Source organism: Leptonychotes weddellii, chromosome 4, assembly GCF_054177405.1.
Source record: "Leptonychotes weddellii isolate Sample4059 chromosome 4, ASM5417740v2, whole genome shotgun sequence".
Taxonomy (NCBI): domain Eukaryota; kingdom Metazoa; phylum Chordata; class Mammalia; order Carnivora; family Phocidae; genus Leptonychotes; species Leptonychotes weddellii.
The window spans coordinates 118,874,013-118,891,451 of NC_138372.1; the positions used below are offsets into that span (position 1 = coordinate 118,874,013).

The window sequence follows — 17,439 nt, forward strand, 5'->3', positions numbered from 1 at the left end:
TCAGCTCAGGTCATGATCGCAGGGTCCTGGGATCGAGCCCCGCATCGGGCTCTCTGCTCAGCGAGGAGCCTGCTTCTCTCTCCGCTTGCTGTTCCCCCTACTTGTGCTCTCTCTCTCTCTCTGTCAAATAAATAAATAAAATCTTTAAAAAATAAATAAATAAAATAAAATGTAGTTTTCAATAAGAACACACATTACTTTCCCTTTCCTTTCTGAAACAAGTAGATCTAGCTCTCTCCTAGAAGCTTTTTATATGATACTTAAGATGTCTTCACCTTTCCAAAATGCTGATGTTCAAACCTCAATCTCCTCAGGAGACACCCCTTCCTGCAATTTTTGCTTTATTAATGCTTGTAAACTGTCCTGAGGACATTGTTTCATAAGAGATCATGAGATTGCAAGCTTAAAATCACCTTAACTAAATAAATTCACTCAGAAATTCCATTTCTGCTAGTGTTTTAGAAAAAAAAAATGGAAGTTTCAAAATCTATGATTTGTATCTTCTGATGGTGGACATACTCTTTGACTTGATCAGTCTCACAGGCTATACTCTTCTTCTACTTATCTTACAGTTTATTAACTTTGAGAGAATGGAAAGCCATCCTATTACAGATACTGCATGGTTGAACTGACTGACCCAACACTTTCTGACACGGCTGCAATCATGAAGTTTCAAAAAACCATCTTTTATGAGCTCTAATGACAGGCCTGGCCTTCTACTTTTTTGAAGAATATCCTCAGTCATACCATACTTCCCCCTCTGCCCCTTAGCCCCTTCTTACTTTTTATACTATTACTTTTAAACTTTAAACTGTATTTCCTGACGTGTAGTGAGAAGAACTGACCAAGGAATACTGTGATTTTTCTCCCCTAGCTGTGCAAAACGAACGCGATAGAATAAGCACCAGAAGAAGCACATTCGATGGCAGCAACATTCCCTCCATTAACACACTGGCACAAGCAGAAATTCGGTCTCGCCAGGTACCTGCTGCGCCCCAGTATCCAGTCCTGTTCAATACTATCAAATGTCTACTTAGGCATAATCCGAAAATAGTCTAAGTCCATTTAAGTGGGCTCATTTCTAAAATGAATTACAGTTTTACTTTGAAAATATTAGGTGGTCTATTGACTTAATTTTGACTCCTCCTGGACAACTTCCTGTTTTTAAACAGAAAAATGCAATGTATGTCAGTCTAATGTCGTTAAATGAAAGTTTGTTTACAAGGTTGGTTTAAAATACTGAATGCATAACACAATCCTCTGGAGGCAGTAGCCTGCTTTACTGATTAAATCTGTAAACTCAGTTACTATGACTTTTGGGGAGCTTGGCTGAGACCTATCATCAGAGCTTCCTTCCTTGAAAATGGTTTCTGAACTCAAGAACTCACCTCGGCATCTGCTTTGGAAACAAGTATTTAAGGGAAGAGCCAGAATCCAGAAACCAATGGCGAAGGAGTTTATTATTTTAAATTTCTAGAATGAGAGTATCAGTTCCAAAGTTTAAAAATGTTCGGGTGTGGAGCCTACTTAAAAAAAAAAATTTAAAAAGACCTAAAATCCTTGAAATTTCCTGAGTGATAAGAGAGCCTTTTGTTAGTCATAAAATCTCCAGCAGACCTCTCCAGAGTTCATGCTAATGAGGTGACATAGGGCGGGTCCCAGAAATCAGTTTGGGGCTGGTCACCAGAAGGACCAAATTGGGATTCAAGAATAGGAAATTTCAGCCCCACCCACTGGCTTTCTGTGAAGGGAGGGAGCTGAAGACTGGGTTATAAAAACTCTTGAACAACAGGTTGGTGAACACATTAAATTTCTCAAAGGTTACTTCTCTAGAGAGGGCCTGGAAGCTCTCTACCACTCCACACCCCTACCTACCTACCTTGTTCTATGCATGTCTTCCATTTGGCTTTTCCTGAATTGTATTCTTTATAATAAACTGGTCAGTGTGAAAAAAAAAAAAAAATCGAATGAGGAAACCTTTTGAAGACAGTTTATTTTAGCATTGCCCCATTAGAAAAGTTACTGATATTTTTCTATTATAAAAAGTTATGAAATAGCTAACTATTAATCAGGTTCTGTATGAGTCAGTGCAACTACTTTCATTTTTGATAGCATGAGGGTGGTATGATGAGGCTAACATCCCCATTATCATCAGTCCTTGAAGATTACTTGATGATCCTATCGAGCATTTACAAAATGGCTTAAGGGAAGCTGTGAAGAGATAAACACATAGAAAGACACACATGCACACACACTTGCATGCTCAAAAATTAAGTTTATAAGAACTTTTAGAAAGCAATTTTTAGCAGAAAAGCATTTTCAAACCACTTATATTTTATCTAGTTCAAAATTATATATAATTTGAAAATTTTTTCATTACAGGTTAAGCTTTTCAATGTTGCTGAGTCAAGAGTTGGTTTCTTACTTTTGCTTTGATGGGCTTCCATTTCCTGCAGCAACATCACTAGTTCTGGCTTCTCTTCTAAATCTTTTTTCCTCAGTTTGGTGAACTGTATGCACTGGAAACATTGTCTTCATAAAAATAAAATCACAGAGCATATTTCATGTGACTACGGCATATCTTTTTGTATAGTTATTTTGAATTAGGAAAATGCTGAAAGTTGAGTCAGTTATTTTGCGGTTTTGCCCGTAAGAAAAAGGTACTGCTCCCAGAGCATGGTACTGTGCAGTGAATGTTTCCAATTTAGCTTGTACATATAGGTATGTTTTTCTCCATTTTAAAATGTTCTGTGTATCTCAAGATACTGTGGCAATGGGAATGCCCACTTCAAAGCTTTAAATGATAAATTAAGGCGATCTTCTTCATGCTAGATCTCAGTCTCAAGCCCTGGCACAAGCACTGACATAAATGTTAAGAAGATTGCAAGTATCGGTGATGTCTGTGAATCTATGAAGCAACAGCTCCTAGTCTTGGTGGAATGGGCTAAATATATTCCTGCCTTCTGTGAGTTACCGCTGGATGACCAGGTATAGTTAAAAGATGTTATGAATGCTTTCGGAAATGTTTTTTGAACCTGGCTACGTTTTTGTGTTTTTTAAATTACATCTATAATAGATTGACTGTATTTAACAATGGTTCAATTATGAGGAAAAAGATTGGTTTTCTTGTCCATTCACCTTGTTCTCGCAGGAGGCACAACGGTTTAACTTCTATTTTAGGGGCCCTGCAAATTTATTTATTGGGTGAAGTTGAGGAAGACACGGTTCTTCCCTCCTGGAGTTTAAAAAGCTTAAGTGAAGAAGAAAAACAGATAGCAAGGAACCGCCATTGTGAGAAAAGTATTGGCAGAATAAATATGTGGGAGGCAAGCGGTATACTGTTGGGTCTTGGTGTTTATGGAAGGTGCCATATAAAATTCCACTGAAATACCAGACCACTCCTAGACAGAAACCACACAGGTTGTGTTGTTGTCTTTGTAGGCACTCTATACAATTAACATAAAATTTTGCCCTTCAGATTGTCAATTTTATTCTAGCATTTACTGTATAAAAATAATAGGTCTGGCAAAAATGTCTCTAGGATCATACTCTGAAATCTACAGAGAAATAGAATTCAGATACAATAATCTTTTCCTAATACATATATTTTCATATTTTGTCATATATATACCTTAAGACATTTTAATTAATAGCTAAGAATTTTAATTTCCTAGTCTATGAAAATTAGATTATTAGCTTCAGATTAATTTTGAATGCTTCCATCTAAGTAGTTAATATATTGTAGATGCAAGTAATTTGAAAATTTTTAATTACCCACATTGAGTAAACCATGGTATGTATTATACCCAGTGTATATTTTTACACCCTCTGACTGGTGCTCTTTACCACTAATACACAAAAACAAAGAAACAGTCAAAGGGAAAGGTGCATGATTATTTAAAAATCCAAGAAGGGCAAAGTATTTACACAACCAGAATGAAAAGTGATCATAGGAAGTCAGCAGTTATATTTCCAAGACAGCATTTCACATGGTGACCAAAAAAAAAAAAAAAAAAAAAAAGCTATGAAATCTGAAATCTGTCTTTTTTTTTGAAATCATTCTTAAAATGTTCTGTAACTGCCTTCCTGGTGTGAGTCATGGTTATTGACATATCATAAAGATAGCTTGGCTCAGAAGGTTATTTCAGAGTGAATAATGCTAAATTGCTAAAACATACGTGTCTCACCCCAAGCCATATAAGTAGGGTTATGTTATTTATCAGTTTTATATTTTTATTATCACTCCTCCTTAAAAGTTGCTGACTTGTGGTATGAAGACAATGATTTAAAAATTGGAAAATTAAAATTCAGTAACCTGTCAGAAAGAGTTTTTATTTACTAAATGACACTTGAATACTAACAATATAACATTAATAGCCATGGATTGGCAAATGTCCATTTTGGTTAAGGCACTAGCAAGGTAGCTTTCAGTTGTGTTATATATTACATTATTTTATGTAATCCTCTCAGGAGCTCTGGCATAAATGTTATTATCGCCACTTAACAGGGTTTAAAACTGATTCTAGATCAGTGAAATTCAGTCAGAAAATTCATCAAACAAATATTTTGTAGGACTGCATTTCAGTTTTAGGAACCGTGAGGATTTGGCGATAATAATACAGATTGTGTCACTGTTCTCATAAAGTTTGCACTCTATTTGGGAGAGACAGACAATAAAAAATATACAGATTATGAGTAAGTTAATTCTAGGTGGGGATAAGTCCCATAAAATAGAATGAAATGAGTTGGAGAATGACTGGGGTGGAATGGTAAGACATACATTAAGCTGGAGATCAGAGATTTTTCCTGAGACCTGAATGACAAGGGGCTGGGCATGCCAAGATCCGAGGACAAAGCATTCCAGGGACAGGAACGTGCCTGGAGAAAAGTGAGCAAGGGATGTTGCAAGATGAAACCAGAGAAGTGGGTGGGGGGCAGAGCATTGAGCTATCAACCTGTGAGGCCACGGTTAAGGAGTTTGGGTTTTACTGTAACAACAGTAAGGAACCAGCGAAGAGTTTTCAGCAGAGGAATGATATTAAGTGATTATTATTTTACAAATATTTTCTGGGAAGCTCTGTCAAGAAGGATTTAGGATGGAGGAACCAGAAAGGAAGCAGGAATACCTATGAGCTCGGTGGAGAGCATTGCGGCAGGCAAGATGAAGAATGACAAAGGGCCCCACTGGGGTGGAGCAATGGGGAAGCAGCACCCCGATTTGCTATAATTAGAAAGGAATCAAATGGACTCTTGTTTCTGACATCAACAAGCATTTTGAATGATGGGGCCAGCCATTTACTAAGATGATGAAGATGTTGGAGACACATTACTTTGATGTGTTATATTTGGAATGCTCCCTATTCTTCTTGATGGTGATGTTAAGTAGGCAATCGAGTATATGCATAAAGCTCAGTTGAGAGCTTAGTGCGAAGAGTTAGAGGTTCAATCTAGAAAGTATCAGCAGGCCAATCACCCATCCTCTTCTCAGAATGTCACAAGTCCTTGCTTTGCTTTTGTTTATTCAGTTTATTATGTGTAACAGAGTGTGTTTTACATATATTTTCTTATGTAGTCCTCATGACTACACTTTGAGATTTTTATCACTGCCCCCATTTGATAGATGAAAACAAAAGAGTCCCAAACATACTGGTTAGCTTATCTAAGGTTAAACAGGTAGTATGTGGCCAAGCCAGGATTTGAACTCTGATTTGTTTGATTCTATTTCATTCCAAAATGCTTTCTTTCAGCTTTTTTCGTTCTGCTTTTTGTTTGTTTCCACTGTATTGACTTAGAACTTATAGAAATTTTGAAAAGTAAAACTCTATTGACATGCTAAAATAGAAAAATAGAAGGCTTAATGATGGCAAGTATCTATGACTATTGTAGTTTATTAAAACAAACAAACAAAAAAGGTCCCAGGCTTAAAGAACACTGAGTTAATCAGACACATATTATACCATCTTTTAATCATTATATTTTATAATTAATTGATAAACTGGAAATTTTTCATTAAGGTGGCACTGTTGAGAGCTCACGCAGGGGAACATTTACTGCTTGGAGCTACGAAGAGATCCATGGTGTATAAAGATATTTTGCTTTTGGGTAAGTTTTTTTTTTTTTTTTTTAATTTAAGAAGAAATTATGCATGCTTTATCCTTACACGGATCTATTCTGTAGGTACCAAGCATTCATAGACACTGTCAAATGGTGCTCTCACTTCACAAATTGGATTTAATTGATTGTGTCCTCACTCAAGGCCCTATCTTTCCTTGACTTGATCGCAAGGAAGTTTAGAGGGCATTGAGGGCATTGAGACGTTCAGGGTGCATTAAGATTTAAAAATAAGAGTTGGAGAACATGGTCACAACGTACAAACTTCCAGTTGGAAGTTCAATAAATACTAGGGATACAGCATACGACATGGTGACTAGAGCTAACGCTGCTGTATAATATGTGGGCAAATTGTTAAGAGAGTAAATCCTAAGCATTCTCATCACAAGGGGATTTTTTTCCTTCTCATTTTATTGTATCGATGAGAAAATGGACATTAGCTGAACCTATTGTGGCAATCATTTCACAATATATGTAAGTCATACCATCATGCTGTACACCTTAGACTTATACAGTGATATATGTCCATGATTTCTCACTAAAACTGAGAAAGATTTAAAAAATAAAAAAGAAATGTTGCTCAATAAATGTAATATTGAATTATGTTTGAATCATATCAGGACAAAGAATTAGTGACTTGTGTGACCACTTTATTGGAGTCTCAGTGTTGTTTCACACTCCTTCAGTGTCTACTTAATACTCGTAATTATATTGTTTTATACATTTTCAAGGACATGTTTATTTCCTATGATATCATTGCTTACGTATGATGCAAAATCCCAAGTTAAAAAAAATAATTTGGTGACTGTGTCTGAAAATTCTGATAGTGAAGTAGCAGTGCTGGAAGAGGCAAAGTAGGATGGCAGGTTGAAGGGGGGATAAGACAAAAGGGAAAGCTTTTGTTTTCCTCAAGTAATTGCTCCAATCCCCACCGCCCCCCCCGCCCCTGTACTTTACCTTTTAAATTAGGTTTCTTGTTGAGAGAGTTGAGATCCCTGTAATGATTATTACTATTACCTCCACCTCTCTCTGGCTCTATGAAATGATGACCAGATTATTTATTCTATTTTTGTGATAGATGTTATGTCCCAAAATAGATATAAATTGAATGTAATATAACAATAGCTAATATTTGTTGAGGACATACTATGTAAGATGCATTGTTGTAAGTGCTTTACATGTAAGCACACACTATCTCTTGTAATCCTCATAATAACCCTAAGGGGTAGGTACTGTTACTCTCTAGGTGATGAAATGCAGGCAGAGAAAGTTTACCTAAGGTCACAAAGTTAGTAAGGGATAGAGCCAGGATTCTAAACCACATAATGTGACTGCAGAGACTATGCTTTAGATTCTGTTAAACACTCTCTTGCATTTAGAAGACTGCTACAATAATGTTCTCATTATAGATGAATACTATATACGTAAAAACCCAAATGTCTTTGCTACCTAATTCTAAATTGTTTTACCTTGAATAATTAGGTAAACTAACTTTTCATAAGAAGAGCAAGGTTACATTTTTTGAGTTGTTTCACACATGTTGTTACACTGAAGATTATCTTTGCCTGCAGTGAAAGAATTCAGAATGTTCTGCTTTTTATAAAACCAGAAAATAACAATCTAGCTGTTATCGTAGGAGCTTTTGTCATTGTTTTCTATTATAGCCAGAGACTTTCTAAATTAGAGCGTCCTTAGGGATTAGGTAGTCTAGTCTCTATCCAGTTTCTGGACTTCCTTGAATTCATCTACTTAGACTTGTTAAAATTGTGTCTCAAGAGTTATTACAACTACATATATGTAGACCACTAAAGGAGTCCTATTTTTATCCAGTGTAAGCAAGAAAGTTTCTTTAGGTTTTGTGTTACGCTCATTAATGAGTAAGACACTAATAGATAACTGACATAGTGGAAGGCTAATCATTATATTTTGTTTCTCCCCTGTCAATTATTAGCTTGTTATTGGTCTGTACTTTCGTGTTATCACTAGTGACTGAGACTGTTAAAATGCATGTGATCATATTATCAATGTCATTGATCCTTGACGTGTTCTTAAGTTTTTCTAACATAACTAACCTAACACTATTGAAAGGAAGTACTGTTACTACTCTTTCAAGGAAAGAGGCATTTAAAACATCGATTTGTAAAAAACTAATCACATCTGACGATCTTTTGTTGGGGGGCGGCTGACCTTTTTTTTTCCTAGGGAACAACTATGTAATTCACCGCAACAGCAGTGAACTTGAGATCAGCCGTGTGGCCAACCGGGTTCTAGACGAGCTGGTACGACCATTTCAAGAAATTCAGATTGATGACAATGAATATGCTTGTTTGAAGGCAATTGTATTTTTTGATCCAGGTTTGTTTTCAGAATTCCATTAAAAAAAATGATAATGAAAAGTAAACTATTATTTCATATTAGAATGTTTACTCTCACACTCAAGTAAGATTCAATCTTTAGATTGCCCTTTTTCTTCCTTTTTTATAGATGCAAAAGGGCTAAGTGATCCAGTAAAGATTAAGAACATGCGGTTCCAAGTGCAGCTCAGTTTGGAGGACTACATCAATGACAGGCAGTACGACTCCCGGGGGAGGTTTGGAGAGCTACTTCTGCTCCTTCCCACGCTGCAGAGCATAACTTGGCAAATGATTGAGCAAATACAGTTCGTTAAACTTTTTGGGATGGTTAAAATTGACAATCTACTTCAAGAAATGTTACTGGGTGGTGAGTACATTTAAGAATTCCCATTTTATTTATTAGCATCCCACTCTGTACAAGGTTGACCTACTTATTTTTTGTCCGTGACATAATGAACTCAATTTTTTACATTTACAAAGTCTGCAAAACCCACTGGATGGAGACAGAAGTACTTGAATTTATTGAAATCCTCATTCTTCCTGGTCTCCACCATCTTTGTGCCACACAGTTCCTCTTGCCCTAGTTTTTATCCTTTCAAATATGGTAAATAGAAATATATTTCCAATTTTTAGTACTCCTTGGGGTGGATTGTATTTTTCTAAGCCTTGACTCCTTTAAAACTCAAGGATGCCAGCATTGCAACATAACCTAAAAATATTTATAGTAAATACCTTAAAAATAAACACTTTGCTCCTGAAATAATTAATTGACATAACACAATGAGAAGGGAAAAATAAGATTTTGTTGAGGCAATAAATGTCAGGAATAAGTTAAGAAATCATTTATTTTGTGTTCTGATCTAGATTAAATTTCCTTGTAAAATCACTTTATTTTATTTTAGTTTAGTTTTAGTTTTCTGGTGCTTAATGTGTTCCTAATGACATCTTTCTGAAATAAAAGTTGTTTATGCTATTAGTGTGATCCCAAATACTATAAACTTGAGGTAAGTGATTCTTGGAATTGCCTTAACAACAGGCAGCAAACCTAATGATTCCAGGAAATGGCGCACAAGGTCCATTATTAATATACCACATAATATGATACAACATTAATCTAGCCAATGCACAGTGAAAGCTGACATTGTCCTTAATATGGCAGCGGTTCTATTAATTCTTTTTGAAATCCCAAAAAGCACTTTGCAAAAATAGCAATATTTAAGCTGTCAATCACATTTGTTGCAAGGTAAACCTGATCAAATATCACTAACGCAAGCTTCTTTTTATCTTCTGTAGGTGCTTCCAATGAAGCTAGTCATCTCCATCATCCCATGCATCCACATTTGTCTCAAGATCCATTAACTGGACAAACTATACTTTTAGGTCCCATGTCAACACTGGTTCATACGGACCAGATCTGTAAGTATCTGGGCTACTTTTCAACCATATTAATTTTTAAACTTAATTACCTGAGAAAAAGTGGAATTTGGGGAAAGAATCTATCAGTGTCCAGAAGTTGCAAAAATTAGGTACAGTTTCCTCTCTAGGACTCAACTGTGGGAGATTGTGACGTTCAGCAAGTCACTTATTCTCCTTAGGCATGAGTTTGCTCCCTAAAATGGGATGTGAGTTCGTAAATGCTTCTAAAGTACAACAGGATGTATGGGCGGTCCCAGTTTTGCCTGGTAGTGCAGGACCACATGAAGGACTGTGCAAGCTGGAACCGTGCAAAGAAATCTTAATAATCAATAGGAAAATTATAGTTTGCTTGTGACTTTTAAAAATGTTTGCCAAAACATTAAGAACTCTCTTAACTACAGGTTATAAATGTAGAGGGAAATCGAAAAATAATAATCCTGATATTTATTTAGTACACTGTAATGTAAACATTAGATTCACTGAGAATTATCATATTTTATTTCTTCATTAAAAATATTATGAAGTGTAGGGGCGCCTGGGTGGCTCAGTCGGTTAAGTGTCTGCCTTTGGCTCAGGTCATGATCCAGGAGTCCTGGGATTCAGCCCCACGCCCGGCTCCCTGCTCAGCGGGGAGCCTGCTTCTCCTTTTCCCTCTGCCTGTCCCCATCACTTGTGCTCTCTCTCTCTTTCTCTCTCAAATAAATAAATAAATAGTATTTTAAAAAATTATGAAGTGTAGCTTGAACAGTCCTTGCCACCTTCTCCTCCTCTACCTTGCAAGTGGAAGTGAGCATCTTTTCTATGCCTTGATCAATTTTCCTCTTTTGGAAGTTTGGATCAGCTTCCAACATTTTACCCTTTGCACTTTCCATGTCTGAAATGTCCCTGAGAGGGTCCCTGGTAGCTCACCGTGATCGTATAGTGGTTAGTACTCTGCGTTGTGAAATGTCCCTGAGAACCCATTTAATGTGAAGGTTTTTTTTACAGGTTTCACTTCCTCTTGGACATCTTCATCCTTTTCAACACAATCAGTTTCTTCACTAATGTCCATCAGTTTTCCTTCACTAAGCTCCAGAATGCAGATTTAGAGACTCAGATAGCAGCAGTGTCCGCATTCCCAGGGGCAGCTCATTCTGTAACTCCATCATGCTCCATTCACTTCCTGCATGATCACTTTTTGTTTTTTGGGGGGTTTTTTGCCACTTTTGCTTTATCCATTTTTTGCAAAATGTCATGAGAATATGAGAATTTATCACTAGGAGACAAGGAGGGAACACAGCTACACACTTAAGCTGTCAGTTACATGAACTGAGTAAAATATATTCAGTGACCAGTTGCAGACAAACTTAAAGATGTGATGTGATTGGTCACTGATCATAATGCACCTCTGTTATCGAGGTAATTAATGTAGACCGAAGAGTTAGCAGTGAAGTTTGTATGTATGCAGTTACTTGCAGTTAATTGTGAGTTACCATGCTCACTGAAATTCGAACCATGTTTTTGCAGGACTGGTGCTATTTAGCCAAGCTGTGATAACTGAAATTTGTGCACGTCATTTGTGCAAAGTGAGGGCCTCTGGGAAAGCTCTTTGGAACTAAAATGATTATATAAAGTAGGGGTTAGTAGCTAAGTTAATCTGAGAGTATTGCAGATTTAACACAAATTCTATTTTTATAAGCTACCCCCGAGATAAAAATCTCTATTTGACAAAATTTCTAGAATTGTTTCTCAGTTTATACTAAGTAATCCCAGACTTGCCTTTGATCTATCTCCTCTTTTTTAAAAAGATGATATTTAATTATTTGAGAGAGAGAGAGAGAGATCGAGAGAGAGAGCACACAAGCAGGGGGGAGGGGTAGAGGAAGAGGGAGAAGCAGACTCTCCGCTGAGCAGGGAGCCTGATGCGTGGCTCAATCTCAATCCCAGGACCCTAGGATCATGACCTGAGCCCAAGGCAGACACTTAACCGGCTGAGCCACCCAGGCGCCCTGATCTATCTCCTCTTAACATTAAACCAGCTAACTCACCGAGATTCCTTGAGCTATTGTCATATAATTGTGATGCATAACTGTATTACCTACTGACTTTACAGTAGCCCTTAATAACTAGTTTTATGTGTTTTCATGGAAATGTTCAATGAAATGTAACCAATTTAGTGAGTGTGATCTCACTGCTACCTAGTGATAAGAAAAGTAGAAGCCACAGAAATACTTATTACCACTGCTATCCCTTAGATACAAGCACTGGGAAACCCATGTGTAAATTGTGTCTGAAACACAAAGTTCTTTGAATATATGATAGAGGCAGAAGTAAAATTGTTAGAAAAATATACAAATTATGGAAATAATATGACATACTTAACCTGTGGATATAAATGTACTTGAAAGACATTAATTTGGGACCATCCTTGTGAAGCAAATGTTACCATTTTCATTTCGTAGCCAAGAACAGAGAGGCAAGCCCATTACCATCTCTGTAGAGATCAGTTATTCATAAACTCAGAAAATAAAACACATTAACAGCATATTAAACATTATAGGCATCAACTGGCAAGAAAGTTTAACAATTCTGCTGGTGGTTGAATCTTTTACTTTTTAAATGCTAGTTTTCTAGTATTTTTTAAAGCATATTTACTGACCCTAATCTTTTTAAAATCATATCCTATTTTTCATTTTTATTCTCTCTTTCAACATAATATTTATAAGAATCATTTGTTTCATGCAAAGCAAAACATTAAACACATACACACAGAAAAATTTAAGTTCATATGTGTTTTCCTGGCCTTTTAGAGCAGGCCACTGTAGTCTTAGATTCATCCCAAATATCCAGAAATAATTTTTTAAAGCAAATATGATGATTCTTTTGTCAATTAAACTGTATCTAAAAATGTTGTTTCTAATAATGAAAATCAGGCAAAAGGGAACTTTTCTTATTTTTATATAGAATTTTTAAAAGATATTTTGGGGAAAAAATCTATAAAGTTTGAAATGCCTCAGTATGATCATCAAACATTTTCTATTCTATTAAATATGTGGAATGATAATAAATGTGAATATTAAGGGGCGCCTGGGTGGCTCAGTCGGTTAAGTGGCTGCTTTCGGCTCAGGTCATGATCCCAGGGTCCTGGGATCGAGCCCCGCATCGGGCTCCCTGCTCCGCGGGAAGCCTGCTTCTCCCTCTCCCACTCCCCCTGCTTGTGTTCCCTCTCTCGCTGTGTCTCTCTCTGTCAAATAAATAAACTCTTTAAAAAAATAAATAAATAAATGTGAATATTAAAATATTTCAAGTTTTTTAAAATTAAAAATCTAGAATAGTTCCTAGATTATTTTATAATATAGTAAAAGTTTGCAATAGGAGGATATACTATTCTAAACAATGAAGTATTCAAACTGTAACTTTGTTTTTCCATTACTAGGGCTTGCTCTTTGCATTGATGGGGAAGAGACAGATGAGCTCAACAGTAACAATAATTTTGAAGCAAAAAAGCCAGTATTTTCAGATGCCTTTACCTACGATATAGGTTTCAAAGCACTTGAAAAGTATCTTAACTTTTTATGTCATATAATATGTTTGAGTGGAATGCAACAAATATCATCAGAGAGATATCAGTGATCTCTCTCTGATGTCTGATGTTTGAGTGGAATCCAAACCAAATATATTTTATTTTATGTGCATTTTTTATTGCAAAAAATGTGAAGTTTTCTAAGATTTGAGAAAAAAAAAAAACTAGCCTTCTGTTAATTCTTTGTATTGACTTTTTTTCTGCTAGGTCTGTAAGAGAATGAAATGCTCATAAATGCTATTAAGAAACGCAGGAAGTGACTTTTAAGGGACTATTAAGTGACTTTTAAAATGTTCAAGCATGCTCTATTCCATTTGAATGCTATCTGGGAGTTCAGAAGGCAGTGCAATTCCAGTAGGACCTCAACGAGCTCATAACGTATTAGATAATCCTACTGTATATATGATCTTTTAAAAATACCTCCAAAATAAAATAGTGCATATTGGTGTCATGCAGGACTTCCTGGGTTGAGCCAGGGTGACGGTCACCATCATGTACAATTCTCTGTTTCTTTTTTAGCAACTCCTGAGACCCCACTCCCTTCCCCACCACAAGGCTCTGGACAAGAACAGTACAAAATAGGCGCCAACCAAGCTTCAGTGATTTCACACCAGCCTCTCTCCAAACAAAAGCAATTGTGAGAATGTGTTTACTTCTGAGCGGCATTGCGTAAATGTGAAAACTTGTTGGTCTTGAAATAACTCAGGATAGTACTTTCGGCAAACTCTTGGCCAAGGTTTCTTCATGGTGCTGTTATAAGATGGTATCCTGTTTTTTTTGTTTATAGTCTCATTTTGTTTGTTGTCACTATTGTTTAAAACTTTCCAATTCAAGCAGTGTATATCTGAGTTCCCATATGTTTGTATAGTGTATTTTTCCAGCTTCCCTTGCACTGTCCCTGAACTAGTTGAATCTTGTGTACTACTGTCATTTGTTGTCTTGATATTAATTTAAATCTGTAAATAATTGCTTCATTGTGATGTGATGCAGAACTAAGTGTTCTTTTTTTGACCAGAACAGTAGATCAGCAACTCCAGATTAATGTAAAATGAACCAAGGTGTTTTTTTTTTTATCAATTTTAAACTTGCAAATTAGAAAATTAAAGCAGTTGCTATAGAACAGGAAATATTTCTTTGAAGAAGAATCGCTTCTGGATATCCTGTGGCTAAGAAGCATCTTTCTGGCTCACAGTTAAATATGCCTATATTTAGCTTAGGAAATCATAAATAGCCATTCCAAGGATGACTGGCTAGTCCTTGTAATCTGCCTCTATTTGAAGATGTATCTTGAGATAAAACATGTTTGCTTTACCAGTTAGGACATAGGATAAATGGTTAAAAAAAAAAAAAAAAAGGAAAACCTTAAAACAGTGGCTCGACCAAGAGGCATTGATTTTCTGTCCTAAAACAATCTAGAAGTAGTCATCCATTGACTAGAACTTAGCGCGTGCTTGCATCCAGTTCCCAGGGAGGCTGGGAAGCAGGCTTTAGGTGGCAAGCTTTGTGCCCACTAACCTGCACCACTCTGGGAGACTGCTATTGGGAGACAAGCCACCATCTGTCACATGTGCGTTGCCTTACTTAAGACTCACAGGATCCCTATCAAAGAGCTATTATTATCTTTCACTTACAAATGAAGAAACCAATTGCTTAGAGGGTACATAACCAACGTTCATAAACCTGAGGAGTAGGAGAGCCACCAGCTTCATGCCCAGGTCTGCTTGACTTTAGTGAGAATAAATCTTTGAGGTGGAATGAAAAATGTGAGCTTTTCACTATGGTTTTTAAATGTATGCAATTGAGTGATGACCGAATCCTATCCATCTTGTTACCTTAGCACATATTTACCTGTAATCAATGAGTGTAAATTTGTTGCATCACAAATAAGAAACCACTGTTGTAGTTTTAATGTCTTTCCCCTAAAAAAGAAAAACTTGAAGACAAATTAAAGAAAATAAAAGATAGAATCCCAGATAGGTTATGATAAAAAAAACACAAATTCAAATCACTGACTCAGCAGATTTTTCAAAAATCCAGTGGACTGAGGAGTTCATTGGAACCCTATTTGATCTAAAGCTGAAGCTTATTTAAAAACAGTGATGGACCATCTGGAAAACAGTGATATCTCTCTCTCTCTCTCTCTCTCTCTCACACACACACACCCACACACACACACACACACACACAACATACACATTTTATTTCCAGAAACAAGGAAAAACTGGTTGAGCAATTATCAGTGATATAAAAAAAAAAATAGTGTCCCAATCTGTAAGAGACTGAATTCAGTGATTTTTACAGAATCTCAAAATTTCTGAAATTTCATAGCCCCCACATACCCTACAAAGAAAAAGTTTCTGTTAATGTTAACTTATTAACTCAGAGTAGGAAAATGGCTAATTAGAAGGTATCATTGATTTAATAAAATCCAAATTCCTTCAATAGCTGGTACCTGAAAACTATAAAATATATCTTTGAGAGTGAATGAGGGAAGAGGAAAGTTTACTTAACTCTTATTTTGTGGAAATTTACTCTAGCGTCTCAGTTTCATGCTTTTCATCTTTAAAGATGAGCCCTTTAACTTATCTGCATATATTTACTAAACAACTTTGTTTTGGAAATTATTGCTAATGATTTTGTTTTAATAACTATGGTCAGGGAATTTTTAATATAATATTTTTGTATACTTAACTGCCAAAAATGCTGGACAAAGAGGAATGGAAGTTTTCAGCATATTTTCAAAATATTGATAATGAAACTTATTGCTTTTATATAGCACAAAACTTTTTTTAGGTAATAAATATGAATAATTTATTGTGAAATAGTGATTCATTTTATAAATGTAAAATTATTTTTATAAATTTTATTGTTGAAAATCAAAACTTACTAAATTTTGTAAGTGTTAAATTATAGTGAGATTAAAATATTTCTAAACTGTGATATGTTGTTTCACTGAACTTTCTAAATAAAAATTGAGAAGAAAACTGAAGTAGGGTGCTTCATTATTGTTTAAAATGATTTTATAATTTTAGAGCTATTGATAATATCTTTTATATGGACATTTAATTAAATTCATATAGAGTTCACCAATACTGGTGTTCAGAAGCCGGAGCAAAATTAATTAGCACATCTGCAAATAATCATAGAATTGGATGCTGATTGAAGGGCACATACTCATATTTGCACTTTATTATGTAGTTTTTCTTGACAGTTTTGTGACAGTAATTAAAATAAATGAGCAAGCCTGGCTTACATGTTGTATACATATACTCTGGCAATACCTTTTGTGGTGTTTGTTTGGTTTTTGTTTTTTTGTTGTTATTGTTTTTGGCAATACCTAGATGTTTTAATTGTCTTTGTCCTCCATTCATATTTAAAGCTTCTTTGTAAAATTTCTTAAGATATGAAGACCAGTAAATTTTATTTTTATGAAATTCTGCTTTCATGAAATTTCTACTCTTATCAGGGTAATGTGTCTACATCATGTAAAAACACAAATTATACTTAAGGTTTATTGTGAAAACCTGCAGGACTCCCATTTGACCACTGCTGTCTTCCCCACATTCTATCCTTCAGTAAAAATACTCAAATATTGTGGCTGTTTTATCTGGTATTTTTCTCCATAGTTTGAAAGCATTAGTTTATATCATATTTTTTCAATTTTTTTTTCAGTTTTAGACCTTATCTCTGTGCAAACACTCAACTCCTACCATATTCTCCCCATTTTTTATAAATCAGTATTTTTTAAATTGCTTAGTAGTTACTACTTAAATAATCGCCTACCCTATTTTAAAATATGAAACATATAATTTTTATATTTTTGTGGAGAATATAAAAAATATACTCTAATTTTATAGAAAAATTCAGAAAAGAAAGAAGAGTTCTTGCTCTAGGTCACAGGAGGATTGCAACTTAGAATAAAGAAAAAACGTTGCATGTATTAATAATAAGTTTTATTGTACTCTGTACTCAAGTGCAATTTGACATCTATTTCAA

The 17,439-nt window shown here is 35.4% G+C and overlaps 1 protein-coding gene across 2 annotated transcripts in view; it reads left to right on the plus strand.

Moving 5' to 3' along the window:
• The window catches only part of HNF4G (hepatocyte nuclear factor 4 gamma), a 126,161-nt gene extending 109,729 nt beyond the window's left edge, over positions 1 to 16,432 (plus strand). The window contains exons 4-10 of one of the 2 annotated variants that reach the window (XM_031026885.2): positions 875 to 981; positions 2,833 to 2,988; positions 6,015 to 6,102; positions 8,314 to 8,466; positions 8,596 to 8,832; positions 9,759 to 9,881; positions 13,297 to 13,942. In XM_031026885.2, the coding sequence (XP_030882745.1) occupies positions 875 to 981; positions 2,833 to 2,988; positions 6,015 to 6,102; positions 8,314 to 8,466; positions 8,596 to 8,832; positions 9,759 to 9,881; positions 13,297 to 13,493 (1,061 nt within the window). In that variant the 3' untranslated portion in view covers positions 13,494 to 13,942. Of the gene's footprint in view, positions 1 to 874; positions 982 to 2,832; positions 2,989 to 6,014; positions 6,103 to 8,313; positions 8,467 to 8,595; positions 8,833 to 9,758; positions 9,882 to 13,296; positions 13,943 to 13,962 lie in introns of those variants that run through there. The other variant, XM_081816165.1, reaches the window with a different exon arrangement.
• The last annotated feature ends 1,007 nt before the right edge of the window (positions 16,433 to 17,439 follow it).